At 58.0% G+C, this 16,870-nt stretch overlaps 1 protein-coding gene across 8 annotated transcripts in view; it reads left to right on the top strand.

The window, feature by feature from the left end:
* The window catches only part of UBTF (upstream binding transcription factor), a 16,194-nt gene extending 1,333 nt beyond the window's left edge, over positions 1–14,861 (top strand). For 4 of the 8 annotated variants that reach the window (XM_041426468.1, XM_041426471.1, XM_041426469.1 and 1 more), the window contains exons 2-22: positions 1,541–1,674; positions 4,583–4,758; positions 5,019–5,102; positions 5,706–5,861; positions 6,565–6,629; positions 7,215–7,335; positions 7,775–7,885; positions 8,170–8,303; positions 8,883–9,024; positions 9,315–9,356; positions 10,070–10,183; positions 10,319–10,474; positions 10,872–11,027; positions 11,242–11,352; positions 11,441–11,529; positions 11,698–11,887; positions 12,134–12,181; positions 12,433–12,501; positions 12,874–13,020; positions 13,341–13,460; positions 13,800–14,861. In XM_041426468.1, coding sequence (XP_041282402.1) covers positions 1,617–1,674; positions 4,583–4,758; positions 5,019–5,102; positions 5,706–5,861; positions 6,565–6,629; positions 7,215–7,335; positions 7,775–7,885; positions 8,170–8,303; positions 8,883–9,024; positions 9,315–9,356; positions 10,070–10,183; positions 10,319–10,474; positions 10,872–11,027; positions 11,242–11,352; positions 11,441–11,529; positions 11,698–11,887; positions 12,134–12,181; positions 12,433–12,501; positions 12,874–13,020; positions 13,341–13,460; positions 13,800–13,913 — 2,403 coding nt within the window. In that variant the 5' untranslated portion in view covers positions 1,541–1,616 and the 3' untranslated portion in view covers positions 13,914–14,861. Of the gene's footprint in view, positions 1–1,540; positions 1,675–4,582; positions 4,759–5,018; positions 5,103–5,705; positions 5,862–6,564; positions 6,630–7,214; positions 7,345–7,774; positions 7,886–8,169; positions 8,304–8,882; positions 9,025–9,314; positions 9,357–10,069; positions 10,184–10,318; positions 10,475–10,871; positions 11,028–11,241; positions 11,353–11,440; positions 11,530–11,697; positions 11,888–12,133; positions 12,182–12,432; positions 12,502–12,873; positions 13,021–13,340; positions 13,461–13,799 lie in introns of all 8 variants that reach the window. The other 4 variants (XM_041426472.1, XM_041426473.1, XM_041426474.1 and 1 more) reach the window with 4 other exon arrangements.
* The last annotated feature ends 2,009 nt before the right edge of the window (positions 14,862–16,870 follow it).

Here is a 16,870-nt window from a genome sequence, read left to right as displayed (position 1 = left end):
CTTCCTCTCGCGCCCCCCGGGGATCCCGGTGCGCGCGCACCGCCCCGCCCCGCCATGATCCCATGGATCCCTCCCCCTGTCGCGATCCCGCCTTTCACGACACCCCCACACGTTCCCCCCGGTTGCGATCCCCCTCCGCTCCCACCGCGGGGCGATCCCCGGTGTCACACCGCCCGGGGGCTGGGTTTGAGCCCACCCCGCGGCGATCCCTCAGCCGGCCCCGGGGGTGGTCCGAGATCCGCCCCCCTCGGGGGTTGATCCAAGCCTGGAGCGGTTTCCCCCCATCCCTTCAGGGTTCATCCCGCCCCGGGTGATCCTCGGTCCCACGTTGGTGGGGTCTGCACGCCCCTCATCCGCCCCCAGGTGATCCCCCAGCACTGATCGCCCTCAGGTGGTCCCACATCCGTCCCCCCCGGGGGCTGGCCCTGCCCGGCCCCCCGGGCCTGGCGCGGCCTGCACCCCGCCGTGGTCCCGGGTTCCCTCCCGCAGCTGATTTGCCCCGGGGGCCATCCCGGATCCTGCCTAGGGCCCGGGGTTTCTGCCGCCCTGGGCCATCCCCCTGCTCTCTCCGGGTGATCCTCCCTCAGAGCCAGGGCCCGGTTCTGCCAGGAGCCCCCGGGCCCCTCCCCAGGACCCCCCAAGCCTGGATTCCCGCTGGGGTCCCCCAGGCCCAGCCCCTCCCCAGGTCTGGGGCCTGCTCCCCCCCAGGCCTGCGGCCTGTCCCTTGGGGGATCCCCCTGAGGCCTCCTGCCCCATCTGCCCTGCAGGGGCGCCCCCAATGGAATCCCCGATGGGGATCCCCCCAGGCTACGGTCCTGCCACCCCCCCCACAACCAAGTTTTGGGGTCTCCCTTCCTAGGTTATCCTTCCCCATGGATACGCAAGATCCTTCCTGATGGGGTCTGAGGGCATCCTTCACCTGGTGCCCCCCCTGTTGAAATACCTTCCTCCAGCTTGTTCTCCTCCCTTGGGAGACCCCTGAATCCCCCCCGAGGTCCCCAAATGCCCTCCCCCATCTCCCTGGGATCTGGGGGACCCTTCTCCAAGCATGTCCCCACCTCTGGGGAGGATTTTGCTGGATCTGTGGTGGGCCTTCCTTTGAAACCCCCATTTTGCAGTGGGGGGAGTGAACCCCCTTACAGAGATCCCTTGGAGCCCTCTTGCCTCAGATTCTCCTTATCCCAGGTTTTTTGATCCCACCCACCCCAGGGAGCCACCTTGAACCTGTCTCCTCTGGGATTTATTGGGATCCCTCTCAGATCCTACCCCCCAGCTTGGGGACAAACTCCTTGTCCCTTCTGCCCTGCCCACACACCCCTTTTCTCCTCCCCTGACCAAGGTGGGGGTCACATCACCATGGAGGATCCCCCCTCCTGGAGCTCTCCCCAAACCTCCCAGGGATGGCTGGGAGAGGGGATTCGTGCACTCATTGACCGGGAGTGAGAGGATGGGTGGATCAAGATTCCCCCACTCCCCGTTAGGAGTTGGGGGCCCCCCATCATGGTGGGGATGCCTAGCAGGGTTCTCCCTTTCCTTGCAGAGCCGTGGGGGAGTGATTTTGGGAAGAGGGTGAGGAGGGAGCCGGCGGGACCGTCCTGGGCACAGGCAGGTGGAGGATGAACGGCGAAGCTGAGTGCCCTGCAGACCTGGAAATGACAGCTCCCAAAAACCAAGGTGAGCCCCCAGCAGCCCCCCCACCCCTGCTCCCAGAGGAATGCTGCTGTTACGCTTAAAAACAACAATAAATAAACCTCAAAGCGCCCCTTTTCTCCGAGGGATGGCAGAGGAGGAGGGATGGAGAGGGAGGAGGGATGGAGGGTCCGTGATCCTGGCTGCCAGCGGGTCGAGGTGGGGGGGATCTGCCTCTCCAATTTCTGATCCACCATGGGGGGCACACACATGTATGAGCACACAGATTCGTGCTCCAGTGCACCAGCAGCCCCTTGGCGCTGGGATGCTCTTTGGGGAGACTGGAGTTCCTGGGGGACTGGGAAGGGGGGGGCTGGCACAGAGGTGCTGCCCTCCCTGCTCACATCTGGGCTGCATTAAAAGCCGAGCCGTTACCTTGGGCCTCCAGCTTCCAGACCCCAGCATGACATCAGAGCTTCAGCTTTTATTGGAAAAGGGGCAGGAAAACAAGGGAAAAAAGAGAGATGTTTGTTTAGGGCAGCTCGCGGGGCTCTGCCACTCCACCCCTTAAAAACCCCCTGGGTCCCCCAAACCCATCCAGCCCCTCACACCTGCCAGGTCCCCCCGTCTTCCTCCTTCCCTGCTGCAGTCGGGGTTGTTGCCTCGAGCGAACCCGGCCGAGCACGTGTCCTTCTCCGGGACTTGAGATGGATTTAATTACACCGGGGCAGCTTTCCTAATATAGACCCGGCCCGGCCGGTGCCAGGAGAGCCGGGATAAATCGGTCCCAGGGCACAGACAGCCCCATTCATCCTGGTGGGTGAGCGCCGCAATTCCAGCGTCTTTCAGCGTGCCCCAGCTTGAGGGAGGGGGAACAGAGCGATGGAGGGCTGAGTGTGGGGGTCCCTGTTGTCCCCACCCTGCTGCCAGCGAGGATTTTGGGATGTTTCATTGGTTTTTTTACGTATTCCTTTGGGATGTGGTTATTCCAGGCTGTGTGCCGGTGGGGGGGTTCAAGCAGGGCTAAAGGTCTCCAGGTGTTTCTGCGTTCAAGGGGGGAAACAGAGGCACTGGGCTTGATGGGGGCAGGTTTGTGGGGGTGTCTCATCCCCTTCTCTGCCCCCTCTGGATTTTTGTGGCTGTGCTGCTTTTGGTAATTCCTCCTGATTTCTGCAAGTAAAGTTGGCGCCAGCTTCCCAGCCCTGTTCTGCCTCATTGGTCCTTGCCTGGGAGGCCTGGAAAGTGGATGGGAAAAACAGGAAGACAGAATTTGGGGCTGTGTTCTCCCTCCCCCAGCTCTGATCTCCCCCAGCTCTGTAGGGAATGGGAGTTTCCCATCTCTTTTGCCTTTTCATGGTGTTTTGGTGTGAAGCCATGAGCATGGGGACACACCCCAAGCCACCAGGCCTTTGCTTTCCAGGGGGTCTCTTTCTGTCTTCTCCCTCCTTCTTAATCCCTAATGAGGTCACTATAGGGACCAGCTGGATCCCAAACTGTTCCTGCCTTGACCCCCAGCCAGGCAGGTCCAGGAGGGGAAATGGGATGGGTGGGTCATGTCCTGGCTATGCTCCCTCCACCAGGACCCTTTAAGTTCCCTTGCTTTAATTTGGGAATCCAGGGGAGTTGTCCTTCCCCAGACCCCTGCAAGGGCAGGAGGTGGAGGTGGTTTTCCTCATGTTGAGTCTTGAGTGGAAGGAGAGCTGCAGCTGGAGAAATCTGTGCAGCTGGATATTTCTGGGAGCTTGGTTTCATTCCTGGAGATGGAGGGAGAGATGCTCCACTCATATCCATGACGAGCCACCCTGTCCCCATCTCTGGGGGGCTCCACGTCCCATAGGCAGCTCCAAACACCTCAGCCTTCACCTGGCAGAGGTGTGAGGCAGGGAATGCCGTGGTGAGCCAGTCCTGTGCTGCGGGAATCCCGGGTGCCCATCCTGGGATGAGGCAGCCAGGGCTGCGTGGGCGGGTGGCCCCGGGCTCTGCTCCTCCTCCAGCCCATCCCCAGGGAATTTTCCTTCCGCTCCCAGGCCCCGCTGCATTCCCCAGGGCCACCTATGTTTGCAGAGCACCCCGGGCTGTGCTCCCCTGCTGGCATGAAAGCTCGGAAGCTCGGAGCAGGGAGGAATTCCCCTGGCAAGGAAGCAGCCCCAAGGTTGGGGCAGGATGAGGCGTTCAGGGCTGGGATATCCTGCCTGCTGCCTGTCCTGGCATGGTGCTGCTGCCTGTCCTGGCCTCCAGGTTGTTCCAGGCTCTCTGGCTTTGCCACGTGCCCATCCCACCATTCCAGTAGCATGTTCCTATGGGAGCTGGGGATGCTCCTCCCAGCAGTTTGGGGGATGTTGGGGTGATGTGATCATCATCCTGCACTGTCATGGACCCTTCTGTGAGACAGGGGGGCTGTGCTGGGCTCTGCCCCCGCCCACGTTGTGGTCTGGGAGCTTTGACCTTGGCAGAGGTCACAGTGGAGCTGGGCCCAGGTGATCACAAAGCTGTCCGAGGTGCAGGAAAAGCAACGCTGAGGCCTTCCAGTTGCTCTGGACACATCCACTTAGAAAATGGGTTTCCCTGCTTGGCTGGAGAGCTCATTGCTCTCCTATCACTCCGCAGGGGCAGGAAATAGCCCTCTGCTCCCGTGCAGCAGAGCCATCCCTTATCTGATGGTTTTCTGGGACGAGCGAGTCTCTCTGGTTTGCACCGAGTGGAATTTCTAGCTTTGCCCAGATTGTTTTGGCCCATAGAAAGTTGCTCGAGGGTGATGGAAACAGCCACGTCCCTTTGATCTTTAATCTCGAGAGGCAGCATGTGGAGATTACGTGTCCTGGCGTGCGGTCCGGAGCGGCACGCCGGGAGCTGTAGTCCCGGTGTCCTGCAGGGAAGGGAAGGGAAAGGAAAGGAAGGGAAAGGAAAGGAAGAGGCTTCCTGCCCCTGGCTGATCCCGTTTCTCACTGCTCAGACCGCTGGTCGCAGGAGGACATGCTGACCCTCCTGGAGTGCATGAAGAATAACCTGCCCTCCAACGACGGGAGCAAGTTCAAAACCACCGAGTCCCACCTGGATTGGGAAAAAGTGGCTTTCAAGGACTTCTCAGGGGAGATGTGCAAGATGAAGTGGATGGAGATCTCTAATGAGGTAATTGACACATGGGGCTTCGTGGGGGCATTATGGCAGGGTCCAAGTGTCCTACTGACATTCCCAGGGCTGTTGGAATTGTCCAGGTCGAGTGCCCAGAGCCCTCAGCACCATTCTGCTGCTGTCAGCATTGTGACCCCCTCAGAGGGGCTGGGATCAGTCATTTTTGGGGTGGCATTACAAAACCCAGTGGCTTTCTGCTATGCTGGGGATCTGCCCTGTCCCCTAGTCAAGTCTTTGTCTCTTCATTTCCTGAACAGGTGAGAAAATTCCGGACCCTCACAGAACTCATTATGGACGCTGAAGAGCATGTGAAGAATCCTTACAAAGGCAAAAAGCTCAAGGTATTGGGCAGGAATTAGGTTCAGTCCTAAAGGGTGACCCCACACTTCCTCAGAATGTAGGCCTGTTGTCCCTGTGGCACCTCAGATCCACGTGGCTGCAATGTGGAAGCCCCTGCAGGCACCTCAGTGCCCCTAATCCTGGTGTCCAGCTGCCCAGGGCTCTGGAGGCCTTGGGCCTGGGCCAACTCCTGGGTACATTTAATATGGCTGGCTGTACTGCTGGCAGCCTGCATCCAAGTTTAGCTCCACAGGGGCAGGAACTGCTGTCCTATTCCTGGCCTGCCGGGTGCTTTCAGCTGGGGCAGCTGATGGTCCATCCTTGGGAGCTGGGTCCCATCCCCTCTTCCTGCCCCAGTGTCCCCTCTTCCTCTGTGTTGACAGCTCTGGATGGCTGGAGGCCGCTCCCAAGGTTCCCAGCCATGGGATGCTGGTAGTTTCTTGGGGATTGTTCCCAGCAGCTTCCCCCTCACTGCCTGCTGTGCCTGGATCACCAGCAGGGCTGGATGGAGGCAGCCCCCAGGTCTGGGGAGCCATGGGTTAGGATGTTCCCCTGTGGTTCTACCAGCTCCATGCTCAGTGTCCTCCACTCTGCTGTCTCCCCAGAAACACCCCGACTTCCCCAAGAAGCCCCTGACTCCCTATTTCCGCTTCTTCATGGAGAAGCGAGCCAAATACGCCAAGCTTCACCCCGAAATGAGCAACCTGGATCTCACCAAGATCCTGTCCAAAAAATACAAGGAGCTTCCCGAGAAGAAAAAGGTATGGGGGGGTGGGGGCAGGGTCAGCAAGCCCCTTCCCACCATGTGCCTCTGTGTGCTGGGCTCTGCTCAGCTCTTCCAGTAAAACCAGCAGAGCTTAAGCTCTGCCTGGCGAGGGCTTAATGCAGAGAGAAGCCAGGTGTTCGTTTAGTCCTGTCAGACCTGTAAGACTTCCTTGGCTTTTCCTGTCCTGGTTCCCAGGATCGCTGGGGTGGAGGCTGGTTGGGTCTGTCCGTTGGTCTGTCTCTTCCTGATGGACCTGGATGGTGGCTTTGCCGTTGGGTGGATCTGTGTTTAAAGGGGTTGAGGCACACGCCCCACTGTGCCACCCTGTCCTGGTGAGGGACACAGGGACAGGCTCTGGGAGATGCTGGGAGCAGAGATCTGCCCACCTGAGATACCAGAGCCTGGGTAGGGCTTTGAGGGGGCCCAACTTTAACTCTGGGGTGTCCAGGAAGAGTCCAGGGCACAAGGTCCTGCTGTGCCCTTTCCCAGGGCTGCTGGGATACACAGAGGGAAGGTGTCCAGCTGCTGAGTCTCGGGCAGGCTGGAAACCCTCTGCAGGATCATTCCATGGGCTGGGGAGCCCTTGAGTCCCTCTTGGGGTGGTGGGATGCCCAGCCAGGTCGATAGGGATGTATGTTCCTGCCTGTTCCTTGGTGCTGACATCCCTCTCCACCTCTGTGGTGGCTTTGTGTCCCCAGATGAAATATATCCAGGACTTCCAGCGAGAGAAGCAGGAGTTTGAGAGGAACTTGGCGAGGTTCAGGTGAGCAGGCAGCCCCACCCCCCCATATTTCCCCAGGCCCCTCCAGGCAGATCCAGATTTTCCTCCTGTGCATAGCTCATAGAGCCCACTGATGGGCTTTTGTCTTGAAGAGAAGGGGGAATTCAGCAAAAAGAGAGCAAGGAAAAGGTGTCTGAGAGCAACCCCTCTGGCTGGGAGACTGGATGAGGGGGAGAGCAGAGGACCAGCCATGCTCTGGGGATCAGGAGCACTGGAGCTCTGCCAGCAGCACTGATAAAAGCTGAAGTGTCCTCCCTGTCACTCCAGACCTTCCCTTTGGATGTCATTGCTGTGATCCAGGTGGATCCTGGCATTCCCAGTGACCTGCTGCTGCATCAGGGTTGCAGCCGAGCCCAGGGATGGCTGTAGCCAATGCTCCCCAAGGAGGGACAAACTTAAACCTTTCCTAAAACCCTCCTGCTCTTTTTGGGGACCCCCAGCACCTGAGCCCATGGAGGCTCTGCTCTGCAGTGACAACCACCCCTTAGCAGGCAGGTTTAGGGATGCTCTCCTTGCCACTGCCACCTCCCTGACGCTCTCCCTTCCCCACCTCCCCGCCTGCTGAAGGGAAGACCACCCGGATCTCATCCAGAACGCCAAGAAATCCGACGTCCCCGAAAAGCCCAAGACCCCCCAGCAGCTGTGGTACAACCACGAGAAGAAGATCTACTTGAAAGTGCGTCCAGATGTGAGTACGGTGGGTGGGAGTGAGTGCGAGTGTGAGTGCTGGGGGGTCCTGGACCCCGCTGCTGGGGGCAGGAGGGGGAAGGGAGAGAAGCATTTCAGGGGGTCGGGATGGAGGACACCGCTAGGAGCTCCCGGAGCCTGGACCGAGGTAAGGAGGGGCTCTGCACACCTGGAAGAGGCTCAGGGATCCAGCCTTCACTTTTTGCCAGGAAGGGGTGACCACAGCCTGAGTCAGGGCAGGAAAGGATTCCAGCACAGACATCCACCTCTGGCCATGCCCCCCACTCCCACACACCCCACGGCTCCAGCCACTCCATGCCGGGTGCCGTCAGGCCCCACCAGGCCACGCCATTTTTTTGCCATTTTTTTCTATTTTTTCATCCCTCGTTTTTTTTTTGGATTTTACCCATCTGCCCTCACCTCTGGCTTTGGGTTTTCAGGCCACCACGAAGGAGGTGAAAGAGTCGCTGGGCAAGCAGTGGTCTCAACTCTCGGATAAAAAGAGGCTGAAATGGATTCATAAGGCCCTGGAACAGCGGAAGGAGTACGAGGTAGGGAGCAGCCTCACCCGGTCCCCTCCACACTGGTCCCGACATTCACTCCGAGCCTCTCTGCATCCCAGCCCTGCGTGGCCTCTCCCGATAGCCAGCGTGGGGGTTCAGGCAGGTCCTGGCAGGTCCCTAGTGAGTCTGAGCCCTGCCTCTCCAGCCGTGTGCAGGGCAGGCAGCAGCATCCCCAGGCACAGGATTAGGGCAATGGTTGGCTTCTCTCTCCTCCTTCTCCGGCCCTGGCAGGCGGGGGTGGCAGCCCTTCTGACCGCTCTCTGTTCCCACAGGAGATCATGCGGGATTACATCCAGAAGCACCCGGAGCTGAACATCAGCGAGGAGGGAATCACCCGCTCCACCCTCACCAAGGCCGAGCGGCAGCTCAAGGACAAGTTCGACGGACGACCCACGAAGCCCCCCCCGTGAGTCCTGTCCCTCCTGCAGCCATGTCCTGCCTGGGTGCTGGTTCTTGCCAGCGAGGAAATTGGACTCTGCTGGCCTTGGGAAGCCCAGATGACTTCTGGGATCACAGACACAGAGGGGTTAGATGGGATTTATAGGACAAATTTCTTCACGGTCCAGCCTGGGAACAGGCTGCCCAGGGCAGTGGGGGAGTGACAATCCCTGCAAGTGTTTAAAAAGTGTGGATGTGACACTTGAGGACATGGTTTAGTGGTGGGCTTGGCAGTGTTAGTTCATGGTTGGACTAATGATCTTAGAAGGCTTTTCCAGCCTTAAAGACTGATGATTCTGTGATGATCCCTTTAAACCAGTCCTTAAATATCCATCAAACACACATTTTGGGAGAATCTGAGCTAGGTTTACAGTGATACGCTGGCTTTTAGGGGGTGATCCAGCACCCAGCTACCCTAAAACACAAGCACTTCACTTCCTTGCCTGGTGCAACCTAGCTGGGGGGTTTTTGGGGAGGCTTTTTGCACCAAGCCAGCTGCACAGGGGCAAGTTTTCCCTAACACTGGGTCCCTCTGTGGGTTTTTCAGGAATAGCTACTCCCTGTACTGTGCAGAGCTGATGGCCAACATGAAAGACGTGCCCAGCACAGAGCGGATGGTGCTGTGCAGCCAGCAGTGGAAGCTGCTCTCCCAGAAGGAAAAGGATGCCTACCACAAAAAGTGTGACCAGGTGAGTGGCTGAGGATGGGCAGGTAGGGGAAGGGGAAGGGCACCAGTGCAGAGTCTGGGCTACAAATATCCCTGGAAACAAAGCCCTCACCTTTCCTCAGTCCCTGTGCTAGTCTGCATCACCGATTCTCCCTGAGGTCCTCGGTCACCTCCCTGTCTCCTGTGTGGGACAAACAGATGGTCCAGGTGGAGGGTGCTGTTGCCAAGGGATTGGAGCTGGGTCAGGGGCTGCAAGGGGAAGGGATGGAGTGAGGGATCTCTCTGTAACCACACGTGTCCATCTCCTTCCAGAAAAAGAAAGATTACGAGATCGAGCTGCTCCGCTTCCTAGAGGTGAGTGAGGAGGGGATGCTCAGCCACCAGGTGCTGGAGATCCCAAATCTGGGAACGGGGAACTCTGCCCGGGGACTGGGATGACTTAAATGGGGAGCTGCCCTCTCTGTTCCCCCCAAAACATGTCTGGGCCCAGCTGTGGGTGCTGTGCAGGTGGTTGCACATAGCCTTGACTTTTTGTCTGTCCTAGTGCCTGACCCAGTCTCTTCCAGTTGGGCACTGGGAGGTGAGGGTGGGCCCCCAGCTGGGAGGGGAGCAGAGGACTGGAGCTGGAGGGAAGGGTGTTCAGTGGCTGTGGCTGTGCAGCCTCTCACTTCCTTCCCTAGCTGGGCCGTGGGCGGGGGAGCTGCACCGAGGCCACCCCAGCATCGTCCCCGTCCCCGGGCGGATGTGACACGGCCCCGGCTGCGGCTGCAGGGCCACGGGGTGGAAAACCCAGGGGTGTGCCCAGACCCAGGCACATGCCACCTGCTTTTTCACTGAGAAATGGCTGAGCTGGGGGAGAGGGGCACTGCCCATGTAGGGGGTGACAGTGTGGGGACTCCCAGTCTGTACATGTGCAGTTCCAGATGCTGGTCCTGACTGGGACAGCATGTGGGTCAGGACACCCAAGTGCATTAATTCCCCTTCCCCAGAGTCCCTATTCTCCCATTCCCTCAAAGCCTCATTAGCACTGGGCTGTCTAATGATGTCTCTCCTCCTGTGCCACCCAGAGCCTGCCCGAGGAGGAGCAGCAGCGGGTGCTGGGTGAGGAGAAGATGCTGGGCAGCAACCGGAAAGGGGCGACGAGTCCTGCATCCAAAAAATCCTCACCAGAGACCGGCAAGGTGGGAGCAGCCCCGGGAGGGACAGGGCAGCACCTGCCAGAGCCTTGGGGAATGGGGTTGTGCATCTCAAGGGGCTTTGAGGGCTGTGGTCCCTGCATGGGCTCTCCCTCCTCACAGCCCTGTGTGCCCCCTCAGGCCAGCTCAGAGAAGCCCAAGAGGCCCATCTCAGCCATGTTCATCTTCTCGGAGGAGAAGCGGAAGCAGCTGCAGGAGGAGCGGCCGGAGCTGTCGGAGAGCGAGCTGACCCGGCTCCTGGCCCGCATGTGGAACGACCTCTCTGAGAAGAAGAAGGTGGGTACCATCCCTGTATTCCTCCTCCATCTCCGTCTCCACTGCTCCTGTTGGCATCTCGGGCAGTGAAGGGGGTGCTCCTGTCCTTGTCCTGCACCACGGGGCACAGACGTCCCCTGGAGCATCACAGTGACCTGTCACGCAGGTGCCTCTGTCAGCACTGGCTGTGCCTCCCCTCTCATCACCTGGAGTTCAAAACCCACCAGATAAAGACACCTCAGAGGGCCCTTGAGTCTCAGTTTTAAGGCTTTGGTGGTTTTCCTGATGGGGGGAGTCCCGAGATGGGGTTGGGGGCTGTCAGTGCTACTGTGGGGACAGTGCTGGGGGAGCTCCAGTGTCCCTGGTGTTTGGGGGCTGTGGCCCTGCTGTGCCCCCTCACCCCATGCCCCCTGCCCAGGCCAAGTACAAGGCACGGGAGGCAGCGATGAAGGCGCAGTCAGAGAAGAAGCACGGCTCAGATAAGGAGGAGCGTGGGAAGCTGCCTGAGTCTCCCAAAACTGCTGAGGAGATCTGGCAGCAGAGCGTCATCGGGGACTACCTGGCTCGTTTCAAGGTGAGGAGTGGGCTGGGAAAGGGGCTGGAGGTGGGATCATCACTCCCACCAGCAGGAATTGCCAAGAGTTTCTCCCTGGCTCTCACACCTGGGTTTGGGCTGGGAGCCATGGGGAGCATGGGGGTCCCAAGGGGAGCAGTGCCCCAGCAGCAGCACCTCAGTGTCCCAGGGATTTTGGGTGTACCTGATGCATTGTGGTGGTTCTGTCCCACAGAACGACCGGGGCAAAGCGCTGAAGGCCATGGAGGCCACTTGGAACAACATGGAGAAGAAAGAGAAGCTGATGTGGATCAAGAAGGCAGCGGAGGATCAGAAGCGATACGAGGTGGGTCTCTGCCCCGCCCTGCCCCTCGCTGTGTTCCCCAGCCAGCCTGCCCCTCTCCCTGACCCCCTCTCTCTCTCCTGTGGCTCAGAGGGAGCTGAGCGAGATGCGGGCCCCTCCGTGCTCCACCAACTCCACCAAGAAAATGAAATTCCAGGGAGAGCCGAAGAAACCCCCAATGTGAGTACCTGGGGTGTGAAAAACTGGGTCTGGCTGTGCCTGTGGGAAGGGCCTGGAACAAGAGGAGGGAGGGTGGGCTGGACCCTGGTGTGGCTGGACGGGGGTTATGCGCACCTGGGTGGTCTGTGCCCCCTGTCCCAGCCCTGTCCCTGCGCTCTCCCTGTGCAGGAACGGTTACCAGAAGTTCTCCCAGGAGCTCCTGTCCAACGGGGAGCTGAACCACCTCCCGCTGAAGGAGCGCATGGTGGAGATCGGCAGCCGCTGGCAGCGCATCTCCCAGGGCCAGAAGGACCACTACAAAAAACTGGCAGAGGAGCAGCAGAAACAGTACAAGGTGCACCTCGACATCTGGCTCAAGGTGGGTGCTGGATCTCCTGGTGGGAGACTGGGATCCCTTGGTTTTGGGGATGATGTTTGGCATGGTCTCTGTTCCCACCCCTCCTCCGCAAGCCACCACCTCCGGGCCATTTTTTGATAATTTGTAACTTTAAAGGATAAAAGTTAGATACGTGAGGAAGCTGTGCCCTGTGCTAGAGCCCTTCCCTGCTCCATCCCCCGTTCTGTTCCATCCCTCCCATCCCTGACTGTGTCCCTGTCCCCACAGAGCCTCTCACCCCAGGAGCGGGCTGCGTACAAGGAGCACATTTCCAACGTGAGTATCCATGTGGCACCGCTGTGCTGGGATCCCAGGACTTTGGGAGTGGGCTGGGGTTACAGGGGGCTTGAGATTGGGCAGGGTCAGTCCTGGGTGGGGTTTGGATGTAGGATTGGACAGCCACACTCCAGAGAGCCCCTCCAGTGGGGATTTGTCCCCGTGGCAGCTCAGCAGTGGGGTTTTCTCTGGGCTGGACACTGGGAAGGAGCTGCACTTGAGCCCTAAAAGGCTTTGTTTTGTTCCCACAGAAACGCAAGAGCATAGGGAAGATCCGGGGTCCCAACCCCAAGATGAAGCCAACGATGCAGTCCAAGTCGGTGAGTCACAGCAGCCCCATGGGGCCACCAGGCCCCCTCCCTGGGAGCAGGTCAGGGGGACCCACACCCCTTGTTTGAGGCATCCTTGGTGCTTCCAGCTGCCTGCCCTGTCCTCGAGAGCATAAACTTTCCCCAAATCCCTGCTCAGAGCCCATCCAGGTCTGATTTTGACCCTGATACCTGCTCGGGGACTCTTTTTGGTGCAATTCTCAGTTTAATTGGGGAAAGGCTCCCAGCAAGGTGTGGGTGGGGAATCACCTGATCTGCTCAATGGCTGGAGGAACCACAGGGGGATTGTCAGCGATGGGCTGGGAGCTGCACCCATGGGTGTGGAGGTCCGTGGGGACTCACCAAGCCCCTCCTGTCCTGCAGGAGTCAGAGGACGATGACGAGGAGGAAGAGGAGGAGGAGGATGACGATGAAGATGAGGATGACGATGATGACAACGGCGACTCGTCAGAGGAAGGCGGCGACTCCTCGGAGTCCAGCAGCGAGGAGGAGAGCGAGGACGGGGACGAGGTGAGGCCGTGGCACGGGGAGGGCACAGGGCCCCCCTCACCCTCCCCCTGGGCTGGGGGGCACCTGCAGCCGGGCTCAGATAGATCCGTGGCAGAGGAGCCCCCCGGGGAAGCTGGGGGACGTGGGGAGAGGAAGGGGAGCAGGATCCCCCCCGGTGTTCCCGGGGAGGGCACCAGGAGCAGCCGCGGGGCATAGTCAGGAGCAGCCTCGGGACGTAGAGGTGCGGGGGGGGTGTGCAGAGCCCCCAGTGAGCAGAGAAAAATCTCCTGTCTTTTTCCTGGTGGAGATACTGAGTCTGGTCTCGGCTCCGTTTGCGCCAGTGTGAATGCCGAGTAAGTCACCAGAGTCAAAGCTTTACACCGGTGCAACTGAAATCAGACTATGCTGGATGGCGCTGGGGGCAGAAACCGTGTCCGTGCCTTGTGCTCGCCACCGGACAGGTGAGGTGTTTCCACCCCCTCGCTGGTCTCAGCTCACGCCTCTTCCTTCCCTGGCTTTAGAGGGGGGAAACTGAGGCACGAGGCGGGTCGGGTAGCCTCCCGGCAGTGGCAGAGGTGAGGGCAGGACCCCCGCGCGCTGCTCCGGCACGGCCCCCCAGCACCCCGAGCTGAGCCCTCGCAAAATCACTCCTGGCTCCTGCCCGTGCCCTTCCTCCTCCACCCCCAGACCCCCGGGGGCAGCGATGGGAGGGTGGGGTCACACCCCCGGGAGGGTGAGCAGGGGACAAAGAGGTGACGATGGCCCTGACCTCCCCCTCCTCTCTGCCACCGCCCTCCCAGAACGACGAGGATGATGAGGATGAGGATGATGAGGACGAGGATGACAACGACTCAGAGGGCAGCAGCAGTTCCTCCTCCTCCTCGGGGGACTCCTCCGACTCCGACTCCAACTGATCGGCCAAGCTCTTTGTAACGTCGTTTGGTTTCTCGGTTTCGGTCCCAAATCCCCCCTGCAGCCCCTCAAAATCCTTCCTCCTCTTCCTCCTGCCCCCCCGTGGGACCCCCAGCGCGGGGAGCGGGGGCCAGGGGGACCCCTCCGCCGAGCTCACACTATGGAGGGGGATCAGGGGCTGCTTCCCCCAGGCTGGGGGGCGAGGAGAGAGCCCCCCCACCCCTGCCCCCTGCTTTACTCCTGAGGGGAAGCGATTTTTTTTTTTGGAATTTCATTCTTTCCAGGGGGGTGTCTCTCCATCCCTACCCCCATAATCCCCTTGCTACCAGCTCTGGACTTTCTAGAAAGAGAAGAAAAACACACAGGAAAAAACAAACAAACAAACAAACCAACAACGTCCCCCACCACACACCTTTTTTTTAATTAAAAAAAACCCAGAAATGGGAAGAAAATCCCCTGGCCGCGCAGCCCCTCCGGCAGCGGGCACGGAGCACGAGCCGAGGGGCTCAGGACTCAGCCGATGGGACAATGCCTCCTCACGACCCTCCCTGCGCACCCCCAGCATCCTGGGGGTCCTCCCCACCCCCCAAAAAAAAAAAAAAAACAAAAACCTTGTACAGTCTGGAAGCTGCCCCGGGAGCTGCCCGGGAAACTACTCCACATCCACGGCACTTGGGAACGCCAGCCGGCCAGGGACGGTGACCCGCGTGTCCCCGGGGGGGTGGGAGGGGTGTGGGTGCGTGTGTGAGTGTGAGTGTGTGTTGGGGGGCACCGAGTGTGTGCGGGGGGGGGTGCACCGGGGCCGCCCCCACCCGGGGCTGGCGGCTCAGCGTGACCAAGGGGGGGCGCGGGGTCCCCCCGCTCTGTTGTCGGTGGTTGTCGTGCCGTTGTATTTTATTTTATTTTTGGATTTTTTTTTTTTTTTTCCTTTTTATAAAACGAGAAAGATCCATCTTTTTATTTTTCATTTTCCCCCCTCCCCTTTTTCCTTGCCTTCCTCTCCTAGCCCCCCACCCCCCCATTTTCCTCTCTTGTCTCTGGTGAAGCTGCTCCTCTCCCTTCCTTCCAAATCCTGGGGGGGGGGAACCAGAACTCCCCTTGCCCCAGTGAACCCCAGTTAACACCAGTTCATGTCTCCCCCCCGGGGGGGGCTCACCCCCTCTCCGGGCCATGCTGTAAATTTTGGTGTGGATTGGGTTTATTTTGGGGGGGTCAATGCCCCCTTCCCGGGAGGGGATGGGGCCGCGGGGACCGGGGTGGGTGCATGGGGGGGCCTGGCAGGGCCCCCCCTTTTTTTAAGCAGACACGAGCACCAGCAATCCCACGGCACCTCCCTGCAGGGTTCTGTCCCCCACCCCGTGCCACCCCCCAAAAACCCACCCAGTGTCATTGGGGACCCCTCCTAGACCCCCACTAATTGCAGGGGGGCTCAAGATTTATTCCTTCTGCCCCCCCCCCATCCTGTCCCTGGAGAGGAGCTGGGCTGGGGGACAGGATTTGGGGACCCCCAGGGAAGGGGTTGGTGGCCTGGGGGGGTTTTTCACTCATTTCTCAAATCTCGGCAGGGCTGGGGGGCAGCGGGGGTGGGGGGCATGCTGCAGATTTTGGGTTTTGAGGGGTCTCTACTCCCCCCAGCTCTGTAACACCCCCAGGTTTGCTGCTCTCAGCACCCCAAATCCAACCCCCCCCCAAAGACACTGGGGACCCCCTCAGTGCTGAGGGGAAGGTGGGGGCAGCACCCCCTGTCCTGGCCTCCGTTTGGGCTGAAAAAACACCATTTTGGGCAAAGTGCCCCCAAACCCGGGGGCAAGGGGGCTCCCGCACGGACAATCCCCCCGAGTCCCCCCGGGACCGGGGCCCCAAACCCCCCCCCCCCCCCCAAGTGTCCATCTGTCCGTCCCTCTGTTTCCCCCTCCCGCTTACCCCAATCCTTTTGGGATTTTCCTTTCATTTTCATCCCAATTTTTAATCGCCGCCCCTCCCAAAATCCCCTAAGGGGAACCCCCCCCCCCAAAATCCCTTTTTTTCTGCTGAATGTACCCAGCACTGTCGTGTTTTAGTGGATGTGTTTTTAGTACAAAAAAAAAAAAAAGACAAAAAAAAAAAAAATTAAACCCCACCTTTTTTTTCCCTCCCCCCACCTTTTTTTCTGTTAAAAAAAAAAAAAAAAGGTTAAAAAAAATGAAATAATAAAAAAGAAAAATTCTTACAGCGCCGACAATTTGGGAGGGGGGTGGGGAAAGACGTTTGCGCTGCAAGAGAATTCCTGAGTGCATTTTGGCACTGCCACAAAATCCCGGGATCCTTTAGATGGAAGTTCTTGTGAATTACGTTAAAAAAAAAAAAGGCAAAAAAACACCAAAAAAAAAAAAAAAAGATTAAAAAAAAAAAATCATCTTTTTTTTCTAATATTTAAAGAGGGTTTTTGTAGGTTTAAAAAAAAGACAAAAAAAAAAAAGGAAAAAAAACCCAAAAAAAAAAAAAAAAGATTAAAAAAAAAAAATCATCTTTTTTTTCTAATATTTAAAGAGGGTTTTTGTAGGTTTAAAAAAAAGACAAAAAAAAAAAAGGAAAAAAAACCCAAAAAAAAAAAAAAAAGATTAAAAAAAAAAAATCATCTTTTTTTTCTAATATTTAAAGAGTGTTTTTGTAGGTTTAAAAAAAAGACAAAAAAAAAAAAAGGAAAAAAAAAAAAAAAAAAATAATAATAATCCCGACTCGGAATTTGTACGGCTGAGCGGGACACGGGGGTTTGCTTGGGGTTTCAGTTCTTTTGTTTTGTTTTGTTTATTTTTGAGTTTTTTTGGGGTTTTTTGTTTTGTTTTTTTTTCCTTTTTTTTCGCTTTTTTTTTTTTTTTTTTGTATAATAAAGTGAAAAATAATGTTTCTGTTCTCATGTCATTACTATAAAAAAAAATAAAACTTTAGGAAAAAAAAAAAAAAAAAGGCAAAGGGGAAG

The sequence above is a fragment of the Onychostruthus taczanowskii genome, unplaced genomic scaffold, assembly GCF_017590055.1.
Source record: "Onychostruthus taczanowskii isolate IOZ18803 unplaced genomic scaffold, ASM1759005v1 scaffold91, whole genome shotgun sequence".
Lineage (NCBI taxonomy): Eukaryota > Metazoa > Chordata > Aves > Passeriformes > Passeridae > Onychostruthus > Onychostruthus taczanowskii.
Note: the sequence above shows the minus strand (reverse complement) of the source record. Positions and strands in the feature narration are given on the sequence as shown.